The following is a 22,183-nucleotide window of genomic DNA, read 5'->3' as shown; positions in this document are numbered from 1 at the left end:
GGACTGACTAGAGGTGGTGGTCTTGCGCTGCATCTCACTAACAGAACTTTGTTTTTCTTTATGTGTGTGGTAGTGAAGATGGAACCAGAGCCTTGTGCATAGTAGGCCAGTATCCTACCACTAAGCTACATCCCTAGCCCATCACAGGATGTTCTCGAAAGCATACCTGCATATAGGTATACAAATACATAGGAATACTAAGGAAAGCCAGTTACACTGAGACACAATTATCACCATGTATTTAATTGAAATAAAGCTGGGATACAGTATTCAGGTTTGGTGGCATAGATCTTAGCTCTCAGGGGGCTGACATGGGAAGACCTTGAGTTTGAGGGAGCAGCCAAAGCTATAAGGGAAGATGTTATCTCAAAAATACCTGACCAGCCAATCAGTCAAACTCGGGGTGCAGTCATAGATGGGATATTCAATTATGGGATCAATTTATAAAATATGCCATTACCCAAAGCGGTGAGAAATACAAGTGGTATTTCAGATGCCTGTAAAATGTCATATAAAAAGTAAGCGACTTGCATAGGTAGGGCTTTTACAGCTTTGATTTATTGCCGACTGGGGTCAGTTATCGCAGTGATGTTAACACTTTCCTCCAAGATGGTGTTGTTGGCGGAGCCCCTGATGTTTAAACCACGGAGAAGGTTAGAGAACAGGCGCATGCTCAGTCTCAGGAAACCCCTCCTGTAGCTCCGCACAAGTCTTCACCATTTCTTGCTTGTCACAGAGCTGCTGCAGATTCCTCTCTAGGCTTGTCCGCTCAGGTCCCGTGGATTACCGTGCAAACACACGCAGCGTCAAGCCAGCTTCTGGTTTTCCCGGCAGGCAGCAGCTTCTAAGCTGGTACCAGTTTGCCTTTTGCTGCAAACCCCTAACATAAAGGAAAATGCACACAAAAAGAATGTCAAGATGAATTACAGAGTGTAATCTCATTCTCATTGCTGTGTAGCTCCTCACCGTGAACAGGCTAGGATTTAACAGGCTACAAGCGTTCAAGAACTAATTGCTCTAGAAAAAAAAATTTTGTTATACTTACTTATGCTGTGTATGTGGGAGTCAGTTCTTTCCTTCTACCTTGTGGGTTATAAGGATTTAATTCTGGTTGTCAGGAAGAGCCTTTTCCTACTGAAACATCTACCAACCCTAGAGTGAATTTCTTACAAGAGTAGCTAGGGCCGGGCATGGTAGTGCACATCTTTAATGTTAGCAACCCAGGGTCTCATGTATGTCAGGCAAGCCCTACTACTGTCTTACACCCAGCCCTGTTTCCAGGTTTTGGCTTTTCTTTTCTTTTCATTTTAATTAAAAAAAAAAATGTATGTGCATTGGTGTGAGGGTTGTCAGACCTAGGAGTTACAGACAGTTGTGAGCTGCCATGTGGTTGCTGGGAATTGAACCTGGGTCCTTTGTAAGAGCAGGCAGTGCTCTTAACCACTGAGCCATCTCTCCAGCCAAAGTTTTGGCTTTTCTTAAGACAGGGTCTTGGGGGCTGGAGAGATGGCTCAGTACTCTTCCAAAGGACCTGGGTTCAATTCCCAGCACCCACACGGCACCTCACAACTGTAACTACATGATCTGACACCCTTACACCAATGCACATAAATGAAAATTAAATAAAAAATATTAAAAAAAAAAAGACAGGGTCTCACTGTGCAGCCTAGGCTGGACTGTCTCTTGTGTGTTGGGATTAAAGGCCTGTGTCACCATGCCTGGACTGTTTCAATTAAAAAAAAAAAGATTTATTTGTTTTCATTTTATATGTATGACTGTTTTACCTGCCTGCATGTATGTAAATGCATTGCATGCATGGTTGCTAAATACGAAGGCCGAAAGGTATCAGATGCCCTGGAACTGGAGTTACAGATAACTGTTAGCTGCCACGTGGTGCTGGGAATTGAACCTTGGTCCCCTGAATGGGCAGTAAGTGCTCTTGACCACTGAGCTGTCTCTCTCTATTAGACAGGGTTTCTCTGTGTAGCCTTGGCTGTCTTGGCCTCCCTTTGTAGACCAGGCTGGCCTTGAACTCAGATTATCTGCCTGCCTCTGCCTTCCAGTGCTGGGATTACAGGTGTGCCTCCATCCTGATCTGGCTCTCTAATCCTCATATTTCAAATAAAATTATTTTTTTAGGGCCCAGACATGGTGGTGCATGCCTTTAATCACAGCATTTGGGAGACAGAGGCAGGCGGATCTCTAGTGAGTTCGAGGCCAGCCTGGTCTACAGAGGGAGTCCAGGACAGCCATGCCTACACAGAGAAAGCCTGTCTCAAAATCCAAAACCAAACAAAAAATTTATTTTTAGATGACTTATTTAATTATTTTATGTGTATGGGTGTTTTGCCTTGTACATCTGTGTGCCTGGTGCATTAGGAGGTTGTGAGCCCCCTGTATTTCAATTTTTTTGTGTGTGTTTTTTCAAGACCATATTTCACTCAGTAGCCCTGGCCGTCCTGGAACTATATAGACCAGGCTGGCCTAGAACTCACAGAAATCTGCCTGCCTCTGCCTCCCGAGTGCCAGTGCTGGGATTAAAGGTGTGTGCCACCTGCCCTGGCTTTGTTTCAATTTTTTTTTTTTTTTTGGTTTTTTCTAGACAGGGTTTCTCTGTGTAGCCTTGGCCATCCTGGACTCACTTTGTAGACCAGGCTGGCCTCGAACTCACAGCGATCCGCCTGCCTCTGCCTCCCGAGTGCTGGGATTAAAGGCGTGCGCCACCACGCCTGGCTTGTTTCAATTTTTTAAAGTGCTCTTTTTTTTTATGGTTTTTTGAGACAGGGTTTCTCTGTGTAGCCTTGGCTGTCCTGGACTCCCTCTGTAGACCAGGCTGGCCTCGGACTCACAGCGATCCGCCTGCCTCTGCCTCCCGAGTGCTGGGATTTAAAGGCCTGCGCCACCACGCCCGGCTAAGGTGCCCTTTTTAAAACAGAAGATTTAAATGTGAGTAACTTGCTAGGCCACTGTCAGAAAGGGATGTCAGTTAGAGCTAGGTCCATCCCACTGCAGACCAGCTGGCTTCTTCTTTTTCAGGGAGCTTTACCCCTGAACTTGGCCATGTCTTCTCCCTGGAATGATCTTCTCCTAGATAAGCCCAAGTCCTTACCCCACAACCCCTCAGTGCTTCCTTTACCTCAGAAAGCTCTTTTAGAGCAATGCTTTTATTTTGCTCCCCCTCCCCACCCCCAGACAGGGTCTCTTTCTACATAGCCCCAGCTCCCGACTGTCCTGGAACTCACTATGTAGACCAGGTTGACCTCAAACTCACAAACTCCGTGTCTCTGCCTCCCTGGCTAGAAAGATACTTTTAAAACGCCAAATACCAGAGCCGGGCATGGTGGAGCACGCCTTTAAATCCCAGCACTCGGGAGGCAGAGGCAGGCGGATCGCTGTGAGTTCAAAGCCAGCCTGGTCTACAAAGCGAGTCTAGGACAGCCAAGGCTACATAGAGAGATCCTGTCTCTAGGGGGAAAAAAAACCTCCAAATACCTATGTCTACATTCTCTGATTTTCTTCATTGTGCTTTTCTTCATTTTCCTGCCTTCCATAGCCCGTATGACATATACTTTTACACATGCAATCATGCATCTTAGTAGAAAGGCACCACTGTGGGAAACACACCCCTAGCTTTGTCATTGTCTAAACTTAACACAGAAGCCACTAAGTCACTACTTGCTATCTTTTTTCTTTCTTTCTTTCTTTCTTTTTTTGGTTTTTTGAGACAGGGTTTCTCTGTATAGCCTTGACTGTCCTGGACTCACTTTGTAGACCAGGCCTGCCTCTGCCTCCGGAGTGTGGGGATTAAACGTGAGCACCACCACACCCAGCTCCGCCCCCCTCCCCCCAGACACGGTTTCTCTGTGTAGCCTTGGCTGTCCTGGACTCATTTTGTGGACTATGGTGGCCTCAAACTCACAGCGATCCACCTGCCTCTGCTTTCCGAGCGCTGGGATTAACAGGTATGTGCCACTGTGCCCGGCTCACTACATTGTATCTTATGAGACCACTGTTGTTTACACTGTCTGCCTTTGACCAAACCGCTCTTTTGTAGCACACTATAAACAGTCAAATATAAGTTACAATGTATAAATTCAGTCTTTGTTTCCTATTGTAGCTTTAAACCCACAGTGCCTGGAAGTATGCATTTGATAATCATTTACCAAGCCCTCAAACGGCTTAAAGCTGTTTCAATCATAAAACAGATGCGCTCTAAGCAGTCATTTACTGAGAAAAAAACCAAAACCCCCAATCCTTTGTTTTTCTTTAACAAATTATTTTGGGGTGGGGGTGGGGCTAGAGAGATGATTTTTTTGTTTGTTTGTTTGTTTTGTTTTTCAAGACAGGGTTTCTCTGTGTAGCCCTGGCGGTCCCGGACTCACTTTGTAGACCAGGCTGGCCTCGAACTCACAGCGATCCACCTGCCTTTGCCTCCCGAGTGCTGGGATTAAAGGCATGCGCCACCACGCCCAGCTAGAGAGATGGTTTGATGGTTAAGCTCAGTGGCTACTCTAGATACCTGTAACTCTAGTTCCAGGGCACCTGATGCCATCTCTACAGCCCCAACTTTGTTTTTCTTTAATATAGAGTGTCATTTAGCCCAGGCTGCCCTCAAACTTGCTATTTAGGTATGGATGGGCTTGGACTTGTGAATTTCTCTGGTGATGTTGCCCAGTTGCTGGAACTGTTCTGGGAACCATTAAGAGGCATGATCTTGCAGCCGAGTGTGGTGGCGTACACCTTTAATCCCAGCACTGTGGGAGGCAGAGGCAGGCAGATCACTGTGAGTTCGAGGCCAGCCTGATCTACAAAGCAAATCCCGGACAGCCAAGGCTACACAGAGAAACCCTGTCTCGAAAAATTAAAAAATCCCAAAACAACAAAAAACAAAACAAAACAACAACCTTTTCTTTCTTTCTTTTTTTTTTTTTTTTTTGGATAGGGTTTCTCTGTGTAACAACTCTGGCTGTCTTGAAACTCTCTTTGTAGACCAAGCTGGCCTTGAACTCACAGAGATCTACCCACACCTGCCTCCCAGTGGTGGGATTAAAGGCATGCACCACCACACCCAGCCAAAAAATTAAAACAAATAAACAAACAAAAAAACACCCCTCCCCCAAAAATTACTGAGGTCTTTCATCTAGCTCAGGCTTGTTTCAAACCTGCTAAGTATCTGAGGATGTTCTGGAAAATTTGATTTTTTTATGGCATCTTCTGCATGTTAGGGTTATAGGCACTGCTATGCCTGGCTTTTTATATGTGGTGGCTGGAGACCTAACCTAGGGTTTTGTGCATTTTAGGCAAGCATTCTACAAACTGAGCTGTATCTCCAACTCATTGAGGGATTTCCTTTCCTTTTTTTCTTTCTTTCTTTTTTAACAGACAGGCTCTCATTGTGTAGCCTTGACTGGCCTGGAACTATTCAGAGACCTGCTTGCTTCTCCCTCCTCCCTCAGCTGCTGAGATTAAAGGTGAGCACCACCACATCCACAGCCTTTTTATTACTTTAAGTGTGTGTGTGTGTGTTGTGTGTGTGTGTGTGTATCCTGGGTATGTGTTTGTGAATGTAGGTACCAAAGTGGCATGAGCTGTCCAATCCCTTGGAGGTGAAGCCATAAGCGCTTGTGAGGTGCCAGACATGGGTGCTGGGAACCAAACTCAGATCTTCTGCGAGACCAATACCTGCTCTTATCTACTGAGCCAGCTTGCAGTCCTCTTTCAGATTTCTCCTAAAAGTACCCTTTATTTTAACTTTAGAAAAAAAGGCAAATTTACCTTAATTTGTTAAGGTGAACAATTCATTTCATTGTCTTCTACCTATTAAAGAAAAAGAAAAGGGACTCAGCTCCTTGGTTACATTTTCCCATTTGTCAATGGGCTGATCTCCTGATGATGATGATTTTAAAAAGAGACAGGGTCTCTGTGTAGCCTTGGTTGTCCTGGTCTCTCTTTGTAGACCAGGCTGGCCTCCAACTCAAAGATCCACCTGCCTCTGTCTTCCAAGTGCTGGGATTAACGGCCTGCGCCACCACCACCAGACTGACTTCCAGATAAGGCAAAAACAAACAAACAAACAAACAAAACAAAAAAAAACGTGTGAGTCAGAAACAGGGACATGGTGGGCTCAGAGGTGAATATCCATACCTTGGGAGCCAGCAGGGTGTGGCATTGAGGGCCAGCCAGAGGCTGGGGCAAGCTGTCTCCTCTGTTGATGCAGCATTCCTGGGGGAGGAACTCCTTGGCCAGCTGTCTATTCTTCTTCAATTTACAGGCCTCCTCGTATGGGGGTGCGATGGGGGGCTGTGTGGGTGGAGTATATTTGTACTCGGAGCCATCTTCCAGCTGTGGAATGCAAGAGGCAGTGGGGAGGTAGTGATAAGGACCTGAGGAATCTAGGACAAGGCTCCCTGACCCATGTCCTGATGGTTGGACACTCACATTCAGAGGGTAACTGCGGTCTGAATCGTAGGCGCTGAGGTCTCCGCAGGTCACAAAGGGCACAATAAAACGGCTGGGACCATCTAGCTGGTTGAAATCTGAATCTTAGAAAGAAACAGGGTGAAGGCTGAGGGCAAGGCCAGTTATGATACAGGCTCCAGCAGTACTGAATGAAGTATATCCCCCAACCCTGTCATGTTTCATCATCAACTAGTACAGATCACCTTCACAGTGCCCCCCCCCCCCCCGTTTTGGTTTTTTGAGACAGGATTTCTCTGTGTAGCCTTGGCTGTCCTGGACTCGCTTTATAGACCAGGCTGTCTTGGAACTCACAGTGATCCACCTGCCTCTGCCTCCCCAGTGCTAGGATTAAAGGTGTGTGCCACCACTGCCCTTTACCAGCACATTCTACCAGGACCTTGTCTCACTCAAATAGGATCTATGGAGACAGGCTCTGCTTTGCCCATCAGGTTTGAGGTTACAGACCTGCACAGGGAACATGCTTAACACAGGAGCGGTTTCTACCCGGAGGGCAGTCTGAGGGTTTTCCTAAGATAGACAGGGTCTTCCTTGGGTGAATGCTTAGTTTGCTGCAATAGAATTTCCACCAGGAGCCAGCTGGGCGTGGTGGCTCACGCCTGTAATCTCAGTGCTCAAGAGGTAGAGGCAGATGGATCACTGTGAGTTCGAGGCTAGCCTGGTCTACAAAGCCAAGGCTACATAGAGAAACCCTGTCTTGAAAAATGGTTAAAAAAAAAAAAAAAAAAAAAGGAATTTCCACCAGGACTAAGAGCAGGAGTGGAACTGCCGCCAGGGTGTGAGACTGAGGGCTCCGAAGAGACACGAGGTGTGTGTGGCTGGTGCAGGTTCCCCAGGCATGGGCCACCAGCTCTGAGTCTCACCGTAGGAGTGGTCCAGCAGGGGTCTGGTCAGGTCTGGAATGAAGCCCTCAGGAGGGTCATAACCCCGACAAACAGCGAAGGCCTCTGTGGGGGGGGGGGGGGAAACCTGAAGTGAGCAGTGGCTCTCTGTTACCTCAACCTTGTATAGACACATGGCCCATCACCCCCCTGCCTATCATCAGGCCCCCATGCCACTGACCGATGCTGGAATTCCGGCTGCTCTTGGGCTTGGCACAGAGCACACTGGAGAAGAAGATGCGCAGCTGGCTGTAGAGCAACGTTACATCTCGGCCTCGGAATATCTGGAGAGCGTGGAAGGCAAGATGGAGAGGTACGGGCGCCCCTCCCCCACCCCTGGGATTTTTTTTTTTCCCCCTTTCGTTCTTTTTCTTTCTTTTCTTTTCCTTTTTTTTTTTTTGTTTTTTTTTTTTTTCGAGACGGGTTTCTCTGTGTAGCCTTGGCTATTCTAGGCTCACTTTGTAGACCAGGCTGGCCTCGAACTCACAGAGATCCGCCTGCTTCTGCCTCCCGAGTGCTGGGATAAAAGGCGTGCGCCACCACGCCTGGCAGCCTGGGACCTTTCTTAACACTCCCCCAGGTACTCCAAGGCTCACCTTGGCTACAAAGCAGCCCCCTAGCTTCAAGACATGTGTGGCAATGTTGAGAGCCTAGGGAAAGGACAGATGTACGGTAAGGTGGAGGTAGAGGCGGAAGTTGTCAAAGAGGGCCCAAGGAGGGTCGGGGTGGCAACCAGGCTTTACTCACAGCTAGCAGAAGCTGGGCCTGCATGTACTCATCCACATCATGGAGGCCAGTGACTGTAGCAGGAGAAACAGATGATTAGGGGACCCTCTGATTTGATATGTCTTCTTAGATCAGAGATTAGAAAACGAAAGATATGCTGGGCGTGGTGGTGCACGACTTTAATCCCAGCACTCGGAAGGCAGAGGCAGGTGGATCACTGTGAGTTTGAGGCCAGCCTGGTCTACTAAGTGAGTCTAGGACAGCCAGAGCTGTTACACAAAGAAACCCTGTCTCGATTTCCCCGACCCCGACCCCTCAGGAAACCAAACAAACAAAAAAACCAACTAAAGCCATTTTTAGGGCCTCTTACTGCTAAGGTTCTGGAAACAGCAGTACCTTTCAGCTGGATTCGAACCCGGAGCCTCTAGCAAGCTGGGAAGTCATTTTAATTCTGGAAATTAGTTGTCCCATAGGCAGCACTAGCATTTCTACCTCTAGCCCAGATGGCTCCTCTGACCTTTATTTACAGACCAGCCCCAAAGGCTCAACAGGCTCAAAGCCCAATTTCTACTTCCTTCTCCATCAGTTCCTGTGTTTCTCAGCTCATCTGATCCCTTCCAGTTATTGACATCATACACCTTAGTCCCTGTGGCCAACTCTGCCCCACCCCATAGTCTCACATTCCAGACTTTAGCAAATCCAACTAAAATGCGACCTTTCTTGCCTGTCACTGGACCCACTGCTGTAGATTAGTCTTTTGCACTACTGCAGTGACCATCTCCTCCTGCGGTCCCTGCTTCTACCTCTGCCCCTCACGCTGCTCAAGAACCCTGAGAGACATGGTCACAGTACCAGCCAAGTAGTCTTCCCCACCCCCGCCCACAACCATCAGGGGTTTTCCCAAGTTCTCAGTACCAAGAGCAATATTGTAAGTGACGGCCCATCAGCATAGCCCCTTATCAATTCTTTCTGCTGTCACACCAATGAAGCCTTTCTTGTCTACTTTATTTAAAATCCCCACAGGTAGTTTTTACCTCTCGGGCCTGTTTCAGTGACTTCCCTGTGGTATCTATCACCGTTTTTGTTTTATTTATCTTTGCACTAAAAATTGTATAGTTACTGGTTTTGCATATTTAAATTTTTTCCCCGAGACAGGGTTTCTCTGTGTAGCCTTGGACTCACTTTGTAGACCAGGCATATTTAATTAAAAAAAAAAAATGTCTGTTTTATGTGTGACATGTGTGTGTACCCATGGAGGCCCAAAAAGATGGCAGATCCTCTGGAGTTGAAGCTACAGGCATGGATGGCTCCCATCCCTGGAAGAAGAGTGAGCACTCTTAACTAGAAAGCCCATCCCCCACGCCCTTATTTATTTATTTTTTTTGAGACGGAGCCTTTCTAGTCCAGGCTGACCTTGTGCTCTAAGTGATCTTTCTGCTTCAGTCTCCCAAGACTGGGAATCACGGGCACTGAGCCATCTGCTCAAGTGTCTTTTTTATGCATTGACACTAGGACACCCATTTCACAAGGCCAGAGGTCAGTGCAATTTATTTATGTACACTTTCCCAACACAACATGTGCTCGGAAAATGTTTTGAATAGATGGCTGGAAAAAAAAAAAAAAAAAAAAAAAAAAAAAAAAAAAAAAAGGAAAGAGGACCAGACAGGCAGTCAAATGAGGAGGCTGGAGGGTAAAGGAAAAGCGCAAAGCTGAAGGGCAGGAGGTGTACCTTAGCTGCAGAATGCTTGCCTAGCATATGTCAAACTCTCTCCATTTCCAATACCATAAAAAAGCTCAAAAGGTAGGGAGAAGAGAGCAAAGGTAGGGAGAAATTGCCAGAAAAGGGGAAATGGTGAGAGCAAAGAGAAAGCGGGAGAAAAAAAAAAAAAAACTGAGCTAGGAGACAGAGGTCACCTCCACACCCCATTTTTACCATCAGGAGCCCCGTCACACACGACTAGGTCAGCAGGGCAGCCCTCAAAGTGCTGGATGATCTCCTTGGCAGTGGAAAGCTATGGAGAAAGGGGTGGGTGGGTGAGTGGTCTCAGTTCCCCTCTTGCTGCCCTTACCCTCAAATCCTGCCTGCCCATGGCTCTAGCCTCCAAGCCTCTGGGACAACCATGTTCTTAGGCTTTGCCTAAGACACAGGTTCCATCTCTGGGGACCCGTCCTCATCATCTTTTGGTGTCTCTGCAATATAAGCTGTTGGTCTGCTGTTAACTTTCCCCTCCTCTTTAGTTTTTATTTTTTTCTTCGAAAAAAATTTTTTTAAGGCGTTGGTGAAGTAGCTTAGCAGGTAAAGGCACTTGCTGCCAGGCCTGGTGAGCCAGAGTTCCATCTCTGGAACTCACATCGTGGAAGGAGAAAACTGACTCCTCCAAGCTGCGCCCCTCTGACCTCTTTATGCATACCGCGGCACACAGACGCCCGCTTATGTACACTCAACAAATCAATCAACTAATTAAAAGTGGTTTTTCTTTTTTTAAAAGGCTTTTTTTTGGAGACAGGGTTTCTCTGTATAACAGCCTGACTGTCCTAGATTCGTTTTATAGACCAGGCAGGCCTTGAACTCACAGAGATCCCTCTGCCTCTGCCTCCTGCATGCTGAGATTAAAGGTGTGCGCCACCACCTAAATGCGTTTTTTAAAATTTTCTTTTCTCCTTTCTTTTTCTTTTTAAAAGATATATAGGGTGCTTGCCTGAATGTATATTTGTGCCCCATATGTGTGCCTGGGCCTGAGGGTGGAGGATAGGGGGTGGGGGCGGATTCCCTTGGGACTAAGGCTACAGACACTTGTGAACCATTGTGTGGGTGTTCTGAAGTGACCCTAGATCCCCTGGAGAAGCAGCCAGCACTCTTAACTGTTGAATCACCTCCCTAGCCTCTCAAATATTTCCAAACTGCATTCATTTATTCATTTACTGTGTGCACGTTTAGGTGCATGTGCAATTGTGTGCACGTGGCGGTCAGAGGAGAACTTTTGGGATTGAATTCAGTCATCTGGTTTGTAGGCAAGCAGCTTTACCTGCTGAAGCCACCTTGCAATCCTTTTTTTTTTTTTTTTTTATTTGAGCTACAGTCTCATTATATAACTCAGGCTAGCTCTATACTCATTCTCCCTCACCCTCCTAAATCCAGGGATTACATATCCTTTCTCTGTTTTTATTGCTTTTTTTCTTTCCTACTTTCCATAGCCCCCAAGTGGAGCCTTCACTGAGGATAACACCAATAATCCCAGTCATGCTCTCACCTGAGTGATGTCCCCCTGTATCTGTGTCACACCTGGGAGGGGAGCCATGGCCTGCAAGTCCACAGCCACCACCTGACCAGAACTCTGGCCCCTGTGGACAGTACAGTCTCCGTGTCAGCAGTCTTTCCTCCCAGCCTTTCCTCCCACCAGGTTACCCCTTCTCGACCTCCACTTACCCGATCTTTTGGCTCAGCACCTGGCTCCAGCTACCTGGGGCTGCACACAGGTCAACTGCTCGTTTCACTCCTGTGCACACACAGAGACCACATACCGGTCAGCTGCATAGACCTTTCTAACCTCCTCTCTATGTCTACCCACTGCCCTCGTGCCACCTCCTTTACAGTTTGTGGTCCATCTTCTTCCCTGTCTCCCTGCCCCAGACATCCTCCATCCAAGGTAGCCCGCCCACTCCAGTGAGCCCTGTAGAAGCAAGCGTTCGCTCCACTCCCAGGTCACTTGGCCACCAAATCAGGCACCTTGGAAGAGCTGGAATTCCTCATCAAGTTGAAGTAGCTTGAAAGCGCTCCGGGCTCGCCAGCCATTCTCCTTGGCCAGACGGTAGTAGACATCCCGTTTATCTTTTGATGTCCGGCCCATCTCCCGTTGCTGGTAGGCAGTGAGTTCATGCGGTTCTGTAGGAGTAAACAGGGTAGTAGGATACCAGCTACCTGCCCAGGCCAGAGAAAACAAAGTACAGCTGAGTTCCTGCGACAGCTCGTTCGACACATGGAGACTAAAGCTCAGCCAGGGCCCTAAGTGCCTCACCAGGACCTCTCAGGCCCCTTTGCTCATCACATTGGCCCCCATCATTGTGGACTGAGGCCTCCAGTCATTAATTATTACCACCTCTATCCCCACCAGTGCCTAGAGGATCGTGACCTGTTAGGTCTCTATTATACCAACTTACCAGCTCCATTAACTCAGCCGTCCTACCGACCCTCTCAAAGACCACATGAGTGGTCTTCAGTATCCTTTATATCAATACCCAGATTCTATTTCTCCTTTAATCAACGACCCCACTAGTCCTTTTATCACCCTGCTTACCCATCTGTTATTCTCTCCATAATCTTATCATTATCGAGTACTATGTAAACTGCTAAATAACCACCACTCTCCTCTCAGGGCTCATACTCAGTACTAATTCCTTCATTTATTGGCTGCAGTGAGCACACTCTACCCGTCTCCATGAACAACTCAACTAAAATATTACTAGCCTTTCTTATTTTCCCGGTGGACACAGCACCACACATCTAATACCTTAAAGACTCATCTCTCCTTTTCCTTCTAATTTTTATTTTAAAAATTTTTTGGTTGTTTTTTTCAAGACAGGATCTCTCTGGGTAGCCTTGGCTGTCCTGGACTCGCTTTATAGACCAGGCTAGCCTCAAACTCACAGCGATCCGCCTGCCTCTGCCTCTGGAGTGCTGGGATTAAAGGCGTGCACCACCACAGCCCGGCTTTTAGAAAACATTTTATTTATTTATTTTATGTAGGAGTGCTCCATCTGCATGTACACCTGCATGCCGGATGCCAGAAGGCATCAGATTCCGGTGTGGATGGTTGTGAGGCACCACGTGGTTGCTGGGAATTGAACTCAGGACTTTTGGAAGAGCAGACCGTGCTCTTCTCCGCCGAGCCATCTCTCCAGTCCTAAAGACTCATCTTTTATTGACAAGCCCTAAGTCCATCTTCGTGGCCCCAAAGATCATCATCCTATCAGGACCACCCAATTCCTCTCAAGGCGGCCCCGCGGATAGCAGATCAGTTGTGCAGCTGCATGCTGCACACCCCTAGAGTTCACCCAGCATTCTAGTTCCCTGCTCGACGCAGGCTTCCCAGGGCTTGACCGAACTACTGCAGCTGCAGCATCGAGAGTGGACCCTCTCATTCCGAGTCGTGGACAGGGCAGGCATGCTCCATCTAGTCTTGATCCCAGTTCAAGTCCCCGGTGCCCCAGTACCTACCTCAGCTCGTGAATAGGGACGGAGCTGGATCTCCAGCCTCCAGAAGAGTGTGCAAACCGGTAAGAAAAGGTAAGGCTCCAGTTGGTGTTCGGAGTCGACCTGTCGCACATGCCTAGAGGTTGTAGCAATGTGGTAAACTTTGCATTGTGAAACAGTTTAAGTTCCACGGAGGTCCAGATCAGTACAGAACGAAAGACGTTTCGTCAGCTCGTCAGCTCGTGTCGACATATCCGGGTCACAGGAACTGCAGTTCCCACAATGCAACTGACATTATTTGGCCAATACTGTTGCCAAGGCACGTGAACTGGCTCTTTGTTCTTTGTTTCAAAGCCAAGGTCATATATTTGCACTCAGGAAGGCGAGGCGGCAAGATCACGAGTTGTCAGCCGGTCTGGGCTACAAAGAGAGAACTTGGCCCCTCCGCGCACTCACACAAAAAAAGCAAGAAAAAGGAGACCAAGATAACTTATTTCGCCTCCTCTTTTAACAATGCGGTTATTGAGCCTACATACTACATTTCCCAAAATTCAGCGGACACGACCACGCCTTTTTTCTTTAAGTCTGGCGGGAAGGGAGTTACGCAAGAGGTAGGGGCGTAGCCATGCGGTGGAGGGAAGGTGTTGCGAACGTAGGCTGATCAGGCAGCTACCGCGTGCAATGAATAAAGTGCTTTCAATTTTGCCATCTCAGAACTTTAGCGTCCTCATCCGAAAAATGGAGATAATTACAGATGCAGAATTCATGGTGTTAGTCGGAGAATTAGAAGGATTGCACCTGTCCTAATTGTATATTTTCCGAATAATTCTTTTGAAACATTGTAACCCTCACGCACAAACGAAAAGCGTATCTATGGATTTGCGACAAAGCACACTGGGAAAAGGCTCTTGCCGGCAAATCTAACCTCCTGAGTTCGATTTCTCCGACGCACAAGGTATAAGGAGGACTCCTACAAATTGTCCTTTGACCACGCCCCCACATGTACGCTGTGGCACGCACCCCCTCCCCAAATAGATACATAAATAAAAACACAAATATATATATATAAAGAAAATACAAGTTTAAAGCATATATATGTATGTGTTCATGTATGTGCTCATCTGTTGTGACCTAGTGCATAAAATACAGTCACCGAAACAGCATTTACCGTGCATTAGCCACTATTCTAAGTGTTGTCAGTGGCACGCTGGTAAACTGGCTTTTGGCAGGGTGGAGGGTTGGGTCTGTTCGTTGCATTTGTTAATTTCCATGGTTTACGTATTACCTATCATCTGGTCAGATTTTAAGTGACTCATGTGTAGTCTGAACACAGGTGCAGCAGTACACCATTATGTATTAATCGACCATATTCATAGGAGAAATAGTTTCAAGAATATAGAAAATGAGTGAAATACAATAGGCTAATTAGGAAGTGATCTACTTTGAATATCTATTACCTTTAAAATTCCAATCCACGGCCAGGTGATGGTGGCGCATGCCTTTTATTCCAGCACTCGGGAGGCAGAGGCAGGCGGATCGTTATGAGTTTGAGGCCAGCCTGGTCTACAAAGCGAGTCCAGGACAGTCAAGGCTACACAGAGAAACCCTGTCTTGAAACCACCCTCCAAAAAAAAAAAAAAAAAAAAAAAAAAAAATATATATATATATATATATATATATATATCCAATCCACTTCATTGTTAGTTGACAGTATTCTTTTCTTTTCTTTTTTTGTTTTTTTGAGACAGGGTCTCTCTGTGTAGCCTTGGCTGTATTGGACTCGCTTTGTAGACCAGGCTGGCCTCGAACTCACAGCTATCCGCCTGCCTCTGCCTCCCAAGTGCTGGGATTAAAGGCGTGGGCCACCACACCCGGCTAGTATTCTTTTTCTTTTCTCTCTTCCTGACTCATTCCTTCTCTCCCTATCGTTTCAATGTAGGTCAGGCTGGCCTCCAACCCACTAACCACTCCTCACCTTCCAAATGCTGAGGTTTCAAATGCCCCCCACCCCATGCACTGTTCAGCATTTCTCTCTCTCTCTCTCTCTCTCTCTCTCTCTCCCCCTTTCTTTTTGGTTTTTTGAAACAAGGTTTCTCTTTGTAGCCATGGCTGTCCTGGACTTATAGACCAGGCTGGCCTTGAACTCACAGAGATCTGCCTGCCAAAGGCTTGCACCACTATGCCATCTAGCATTTCTTATTTTAGTTCTTTGAGATAGGGAGGGCCTCACTATGTAGCCCTGGGTGTCCTGGAACTCACTCTGTAGACCAAACTGGCCTCAAACTGACAGAGATCCGCCTGCCTCTGCCTCCTGAATTCTGGGATTTATCAGAATTACATTTTAAAGATTAATTTATTTTAATGTTATGTATTTGAGGATTTTTTGGGAGGGGGGACATGTATATGCAGAAAACTTTCAAGCCTGCTGCCCAAGGAAGTCAGAAAGTGTCAGATCCTAGAACTAGAGTTATGGGGATGGTTGTGAGCCATCACGGGGGTGCTGGGAACTGAACCCGGGTCTTCTGCAAGAGCAACAAGTGCTTTTAACCACGGAGCCATCTCTCCTGCCCCAGCATTTCAATTTTAACAATAATTATTTAACAGTTTATAGAATTTCTGAAAATTGAACAAGTCTACTTGTGGAAAACCTGTATGTGTGTGTGTGTGTGTGTGTGTGTGTGTTTTCTGTTTCCAGTGTACTGTTGAATTTTTAAAATGTTATGTTTAGATTTTATTTATTTTATTTTATATATGTGTATGTTTATATATATGTATGTGTATGTGTTTTTGTTGTTGCTGTTTGTTTTTGTTTTTCTGAGACAGGGCTTCTCTGTGTAGCCTTGGCTGTCCTGGGCTCGCTTTGTAGACCAGGTTGGCCTCAAACTCATAGCGATCTGCTTGCCTCTGCCTCCCTGAGTGCTGGGATTAAAGGTGTGTGCCACTATGCCTGGCTTCATATATGTATGTGAATCAAATGCATGCCTAGTGCCTTCTAAGGCTAGAAGAGGGCAGTGGATCTCATGGGACTGGAGTTACTGATGATTTTAGCTGCCATGTGGGTGCAGGGAATCAAACCTGGGTCCTCTGGAAGAGTGACAAGTAAGCGTTCTTAACTGCTGAGCCATCTCTTCAGCCTCCTGAATTCTCCCTCCCCATTCAATTTAATACTTACTACATAGGAGCTAATTATTCCTAACTTACAAAGAGGAAGCTGAGGCAAGAAAAGGATACATATTATGAGAAGCATATAAACATCTGTACTTTAACATAAATGTGTAAGATTGTATAGAAATATAGTGATGTATAATTTAAAATTACATAGTAGTAAACAAGTAGTAAAAATAGGTCACATGTAAATAAATATATAATAGTAAATATTTTATATATTTTGTATCATTTATAAAACCTAGGTATCACCTTATACATATAACATACATATATATGGTAATATAAATATGGTAGTTTGCCTCTGTACATTTAGTAAAGTAACCATATTAAGTGTAAGTACAGATATACTACTAAATAAATAGATACAAACTGTTTTGTCTTAATTTTGAGATAGGATCTTGTTACATAGCTAGCCCAAGCAGTCCTTGAGTCTTATTCCTTCTGTCTTGGTGTCCCTAGTGTTGAGGTAACAAGTGTGACATACCATGCCCAGCAAATAGAGGTTTTCTTTTTTCTTTCTTTTTCTTTTCCTTTTTTTTTTTTTTTTTTTTTTTTGATACAGGGTCTCTTTGTGTTAGCGTGGGCTGTCCTGGAGTCACTATGTAGACCAGGCTGGCCTAGAACTCACAGCAATCCACCTGCCTCTGCGTCCCGAGTCCTAGGATCAAAGGCGTGCGTGTGCTGCCACGCCCAGCAAATAGAGTTTTTTTTTTCTGGTGGCGATGAAGTAGAATGAAGAGAACAGACAGTGAAGACAGGATCAAGTTGCCTTTTCTTCCTTTTTTTTTTTTTGGTTTTTCGAGACAGGATCTCTCTGTATTAGCCTTGGCTGTCCTGGAGTTGCTTTGTACACCAGGCTGGCCTCGAACTCCCAGCGATCAGCCTGCCTCTGCCTCCTGAGAGCTGGGACTAAAGGTGTGTGCCACCACGCCCGGCCTCCTTTTCTTTCTCGTTAAGATGAGATCTTGAGATGCTGCCCAGGCTGACCTCCATCTCCTGGGCTCAGTCCATTTTTCCGCCTTGGCCTTTGGAGTAGCTTGGATTGTAGCTACTACCCCTGACACAGAGCTGCGTTACTGTTTTCCAGAAATAACGGCTGGTGTGGGTAAGACTTCTCTGTGAAGGTGACTCGTGAAGTAAGAACTGCAGGAACGCATACTCTGGGAGGATTTGGAGGACGTGTATTGCAGGAAGAGGGGGCAACCTATCCAAACACCTGAGTGGGTAGGGGTTTGGCGAGTATTCAAAGAACTAAAAGATGGACTCTTTATGCCTTTGAAAGGGCGGTTCAGCAGGTGGGGTTCCTATTATGATGTTCTCTGCTGCCCTCCACTGCCTAGAACAAGGCCTGCACACAGTTCTTTATTAAAACTGTCGACTGTGGCTTTAGTCCTTCCTTAAAAAAAAAAAAAAAAAAAAAAAGATGTAGTTACTTGTTATATATACAGTGTACACCTGCAGGCCAGAAGAGGGCACCAGATCACATTGCAGATGGCTGTGAGCCACCATGTGGTTGCTGGGAATTGAACTCAGGTCCTCGGGAAGAGCAGGCAGTGCTCTTAACCTCTGAGCCATCTCTCCAGGCCCCTATTCCTTCCTTTTCTTCTCAGTATGTTCTGCGTGCTTTGTTTTTTGTTGTGTTTTGTTTTTCGAGATAGGGTTTCTCCGTGTAGCCTTGGCTGTCCTGGACTCACTCTGTAGACCAGGCTGGCCTCAAACTCAGAGATCTGCCTGCCTCTGCCTCCCGAGTGCTGTTATTAAAGGCATGCACCACCATGCCTGGCTGTTGTTGTTGTTTTGTTTGTTTTTGTTTTTTGGGTTTTGTTGTTGTTGGGTTTTTCTGTTTTTTGTTTTTTCTGGTTTTTGAGACAGGGTTTCTCTGTGTAGCTCTGGCTGTCCTGGAACTCTTTTGGTAGACCAGGCTGACTTCAAATTTACAGAGATCCACCTGCCTCTGCCTACCAAGTGCTGGGATTAAAGGTGTGAGCCACCAGCCCCCCATGCACTCCCCCCCACTCCAACATCCTGCCTTCCACTTTGTTGAGGAAGGTTCTCATACTGTTTTTGCTGCTGCTTTATGTAGCCCAGGAGGCTGGCATGCTCCCTTCCGGGTGCTTTTCCTGTCTCGGCTTTGGGCGATTCTCCTGTTTCTGCTTCTGGCTGCACTGCATGAGGGTTAGGACTGCAGCTGGATGCATGCCACTCCATCTGGCTTTTACTTGCATTTTGGAGATCCATCCTGGGTCACCTCCCTTATGTGGCTAAATGCATTTACCTACCAAATCCTGTTCCAGACCCTATTTGCTATTTTGTGTATGGGGTCCTATGAAGAGGCTGAGTCCTGAGAAGAGGTTTTTACTTTTTTTTTCTTTTTTTAATCCCTGCATAGGGCTGTGATGCCCCCCCCCCCCCGTTGTGTACAACGACCAGTTGAGGTACCTGAGAGCCTGAAAGGAGGGACATCACGGGATGCAGCTCAGTTGCAGAGCACTTGCCTGCTGGGTGTGCTGTTGGAAGACTGAAGCTGGGGTTGAGCCCCATCGCCACAAAAGAAACAAAAGGTCGTGTTAAATTTAAAAGCAGATCTGGGTCCTGGGGTCCTCCTCAAACTAAGGCACCAGCCAAGGAGAATATAGGCAGTAAGCTTCGAACCCCTACCAAGACCTAGCCGACGAACATGATATTCTCCACCGTTGAGTGGAGAGTGAGATCTGACTCTCACACGAACTCTGGTGCCCCTTTTCTGACCATGTCCCCTGGATGGGAGGCCTGCGGCACTCAGAGGAAGGATAGCAAGTTACCAGAAGAGACTCGATATTCAAGAGCATATATAGGGAAGGAGGTCTCCCTCAATCACAGACATAGGGGAGGGGAGAAGGGGGGAAGTGGGAGGGAGGGAAGAATGGGAGGAAACAGGGGAAGGGCTAACAATCGAGATGTAATATGAATAAATTAATTAAAAAAAAGCCGAAGCAAACAGTTTTGTCAGTGGAGTTTAAGAGAGTCTTGTGGGGTGGCAGGAACCTCGCTTTCATGCTGCAGTAAACAAGTGTGAGAAAGGAGGGGCTCATACAGGCCACTGAGAGAGGAGGGAGTACCAGGCATGGGGGGGCGGGGCCTATGCTCATCCTGTTGGATGCTTCCTATGTCCTGTTTTCTTGTGGGTCACAAAGAGGATGTTTAAGTTTTAGTAAAGAAACTTGCTTCCTCCAGCAGAGCTCAGGGTTTGGGGGACCAGAGCCGGCTCTGAATTCTCCATGCCACTGGAGTTATTAGGGTCACATAACGATATAGACTCCACCACCTGTCCTCAACAAGCCAAATGGGGCATGTTGGAAAGAGGGACAAAGAGATCTGGTGACAACTTTTTTATTTTTTAAAGCCAAATCTATCTTAGGGGACCTGCCACGAGGTCCAGGATGAAGAAGGGGGTCAGAATTATGGCCCAGCTGAGCTGTCCCAGGCAAGGCGTGGTTTTGTCCATTGGATCCATCAGGTGTCTGCTCCAGTTTGTCCAGCAAGCTAGTCTGACAAGTATAAAATCTCTCTGCTAGAGACAAGTCTTCCCCCTGGCCGGCCGCAGATTTCAGCCTTTTTCTTTACCCAGCGTGAGATTCCTGGGGAAATTCCGATTTCTTGGGGTGCATTGTTTCAGTGGTCTAAGGGCCAAGGGAAGGGACACAAGTGTCTCTTTAGAATGTCCTCATTCCTGCCAGGCAAGCCAGTTACACCCAGGCTCTTCCCGGAGCCAGAGGCCCCCACCCAGCACCCCACTGAGTGTAAAGGTGTCCTCCCCTCAGCCAGACCAACTCTTTCCCCAGAGAGGGCATTTTAAGAGTATGAGGGGAAGAGGAAGCCCGGGCCCAGAAAGGCTTCAATCACTGTGTGGAGGGCAGGGGCGGGGCAGAGAAGCAGGGGGCGCAAGGACACAACTTTGAGGGACAGGAAAGGATTGAAATGAGCTCCCCAGTGGGGTGCCTGCATGAAAGGAGAGATTAAAACCCTAAATGCAGAGGACTTGGGGGTTTTGCTTTACAGACCAGACCATTCATTCATTCATTCATTTCTTTCTTTTCTTTTCTTTTTTTGGTTTTTGCCAGACAGGGTTTCTCTGTGTAGCCCTCCCTTTCCTGGACTTGCTTTGTAGACCAGGCTGGCCTCAAACTCACCGAGATCCACCTGAGTGCTGGGATCAAATGTGTGCTCCACCGTGCCTGGCCATTCATTCATTTTTAAAAAAGATTTATTTATTTATTATGGATACAGATCTTGTTATAGATGGTTGTGAGCCAACATGTGGTTGCTGGGAATTGAACTCATGACCTTTAGGAAGAGCAGTCAGTGCTCTTAATCTCTGAGCCATCTCTCCAGCCCCCTCATTCATTCATTCATTCATTCTAATTTCTAATCAGCAGTTAAAATGGGCTCAGCATGGTGCATACCTTTAATCCCAGCACTTGGGAGGTAGAGGCAGGCGGATGGCTGTGAGTTCGAGGCCAGACCAGTCTACAAAGTGAGACCAGGACAGTCAAGGCTACACAGAGAAACCCTTTCTTGAAAATAAAAACAAAACAAAACAACAACAACAAGAAAAGATGGGCTCAACATTGCTAGAAGCTCTTTCCTTTTGAAATCCATCTCACTATCACTTCCTAAGTCAGGCGTTTTCTTGCTCCTGAGGAAGCTGAGGCACAGCGCGACATTTAGGCATTTCTCATGGCCACAGAGCTAAAGAGTGGCTGAGCAGAGAGAGCTTTTGCCAAAGAGTTTGTCCTGCTCCTGGGTTCTCGCCTATTTTTTAATGAAAATCAGAGGTCTTCTCAAAGGACGGATTCTCTTCTCTTTCTCCCTCTCTCTCTCTCTCTCTTTCTCTCATATTTTTTTGAGACCATCTCATGACATAGCACAAGATGCCTGTACCTCAAGATCTTGTCTCAGCTTCCCAAAATGTCTTTGATGTGCCTCAAACGAATGCCATGTCACACAAAGGCCTGCTTTACTGAAGCTGCAAATCCTTGAGTGACCTTGACTAGGCTCCCTACTCCGATAAACTAACACAGTGTTCTTATCCCAAGCACAGCTTCAAGGCTGCAGGTGCCCGTCCAAACATCTATCTGTTCCTTCCATAACAGGTTGTCCTCAACAGCCAGATCCCACTCCCCCTTTGCTTTTCTTTGTGCCAATATATGTGGCATGCCTGATGGGTGCAGCGCTTTGAGACTCCCAGGGGCTCACAAAGGACCTGACAGGCTAGCTGACAGCTCATGGCCCCCACCCCCAGCTCCTTTGGCAGAAATAATAATGATGACGATCATGGCAGCAAGAAGAGTAAATAATAATAGTGACCTCATCCTTGGTGTTTGGGGTTTATTGACTGTTTGCTATGTGCCTGGTAGGCTCCGTGCTAGGCAGGACTGAAGTGCTGAGGAAGGCCCTGTCAAGGGAGATGAGTAATCAGGGCAGTAGGCCGTGCCTGAGAAATGGATACATGCATGGGTGGGCGAGGGCGCGAGTGTATTTTTTCTGTCCAAAGCATATTGATTCTTTACACAGGAGAACGTCAGATTATTTTTTTCTCTTGACGTGTAAATATTGGCCTAGCCCCCCTCCTCCACTTAGTCACACGGGCCAAGGCTTCTGCTGACAGGTGCCTTTTTCCCTGGCCACCCTGAAGGACAGATGTGTGACTCTAGGTGGAGGAGGCTGTCACAGGAAAGAGAAATCTGAGTAGGCCTGAATA

At 46.8% G+C, this 22,183-nt stretch overlaps 1 protein-coding gene across 1 annotated transcript; it reads right to left on the bottom strand.

The window, feature by feature from the left end:
* Positions 1-719: 719 nt before the first annotated feature.
* On the bottom strand, positions 720-13,728 carry Ftsj1 (FtsJ RNA 2'-O-methyltransferase 1). The gene is made up of 13 exons (XM_051141597.1): positions 13,300-13,728; positions 11,812-11,967; positions 11,512-11,581; positions 11,336-11,426; positions 10,018-10,096; positions 8,106-8,158; positions 7,955-8,008; positions 7,540-7,642; positions 7,341-7,424; positions 6,439-6,542; positions 6,145-6,342; positions 5,776-5,817; positions 720-880 (listed from the first exon to the last, which is right to left on the bottom strand). The coding sequence occupies exons 2-12, from the start codon at positions 11,930-11,932 to the stop codon at positions 5,785-5,787; spliced, it is 990 nt and encodes a 329-aa protein (XP_050997554.1). The 5' UTR covers positions 11,933-11,967; positions 13,300-13,728; the 3' UTR covers positions 720-880; positions 5,776-5,784.
* Positions 13,729-22,183: the final 8,455 nt, after the last annotated feature.

The sequence above is a fragment of the Acomys russatus genome, chromosome X, assembly GCF_903995435.1.
Source record: "Acomys russatus chromosome X, mAcoRus1.1, whole genome shotgun sequence".
NCBI classification, from domain to species: Eukaryota; Metazoa; Chordata; class Mammalia; order Rodentia; family Muridae; genus Acomys; species Acomys russatus.
The sequence above is the reverse complement of the archived record's forward strand: the minus strand, read 5'-3'. Positions and strand labels throughout refer to the sequence as shown.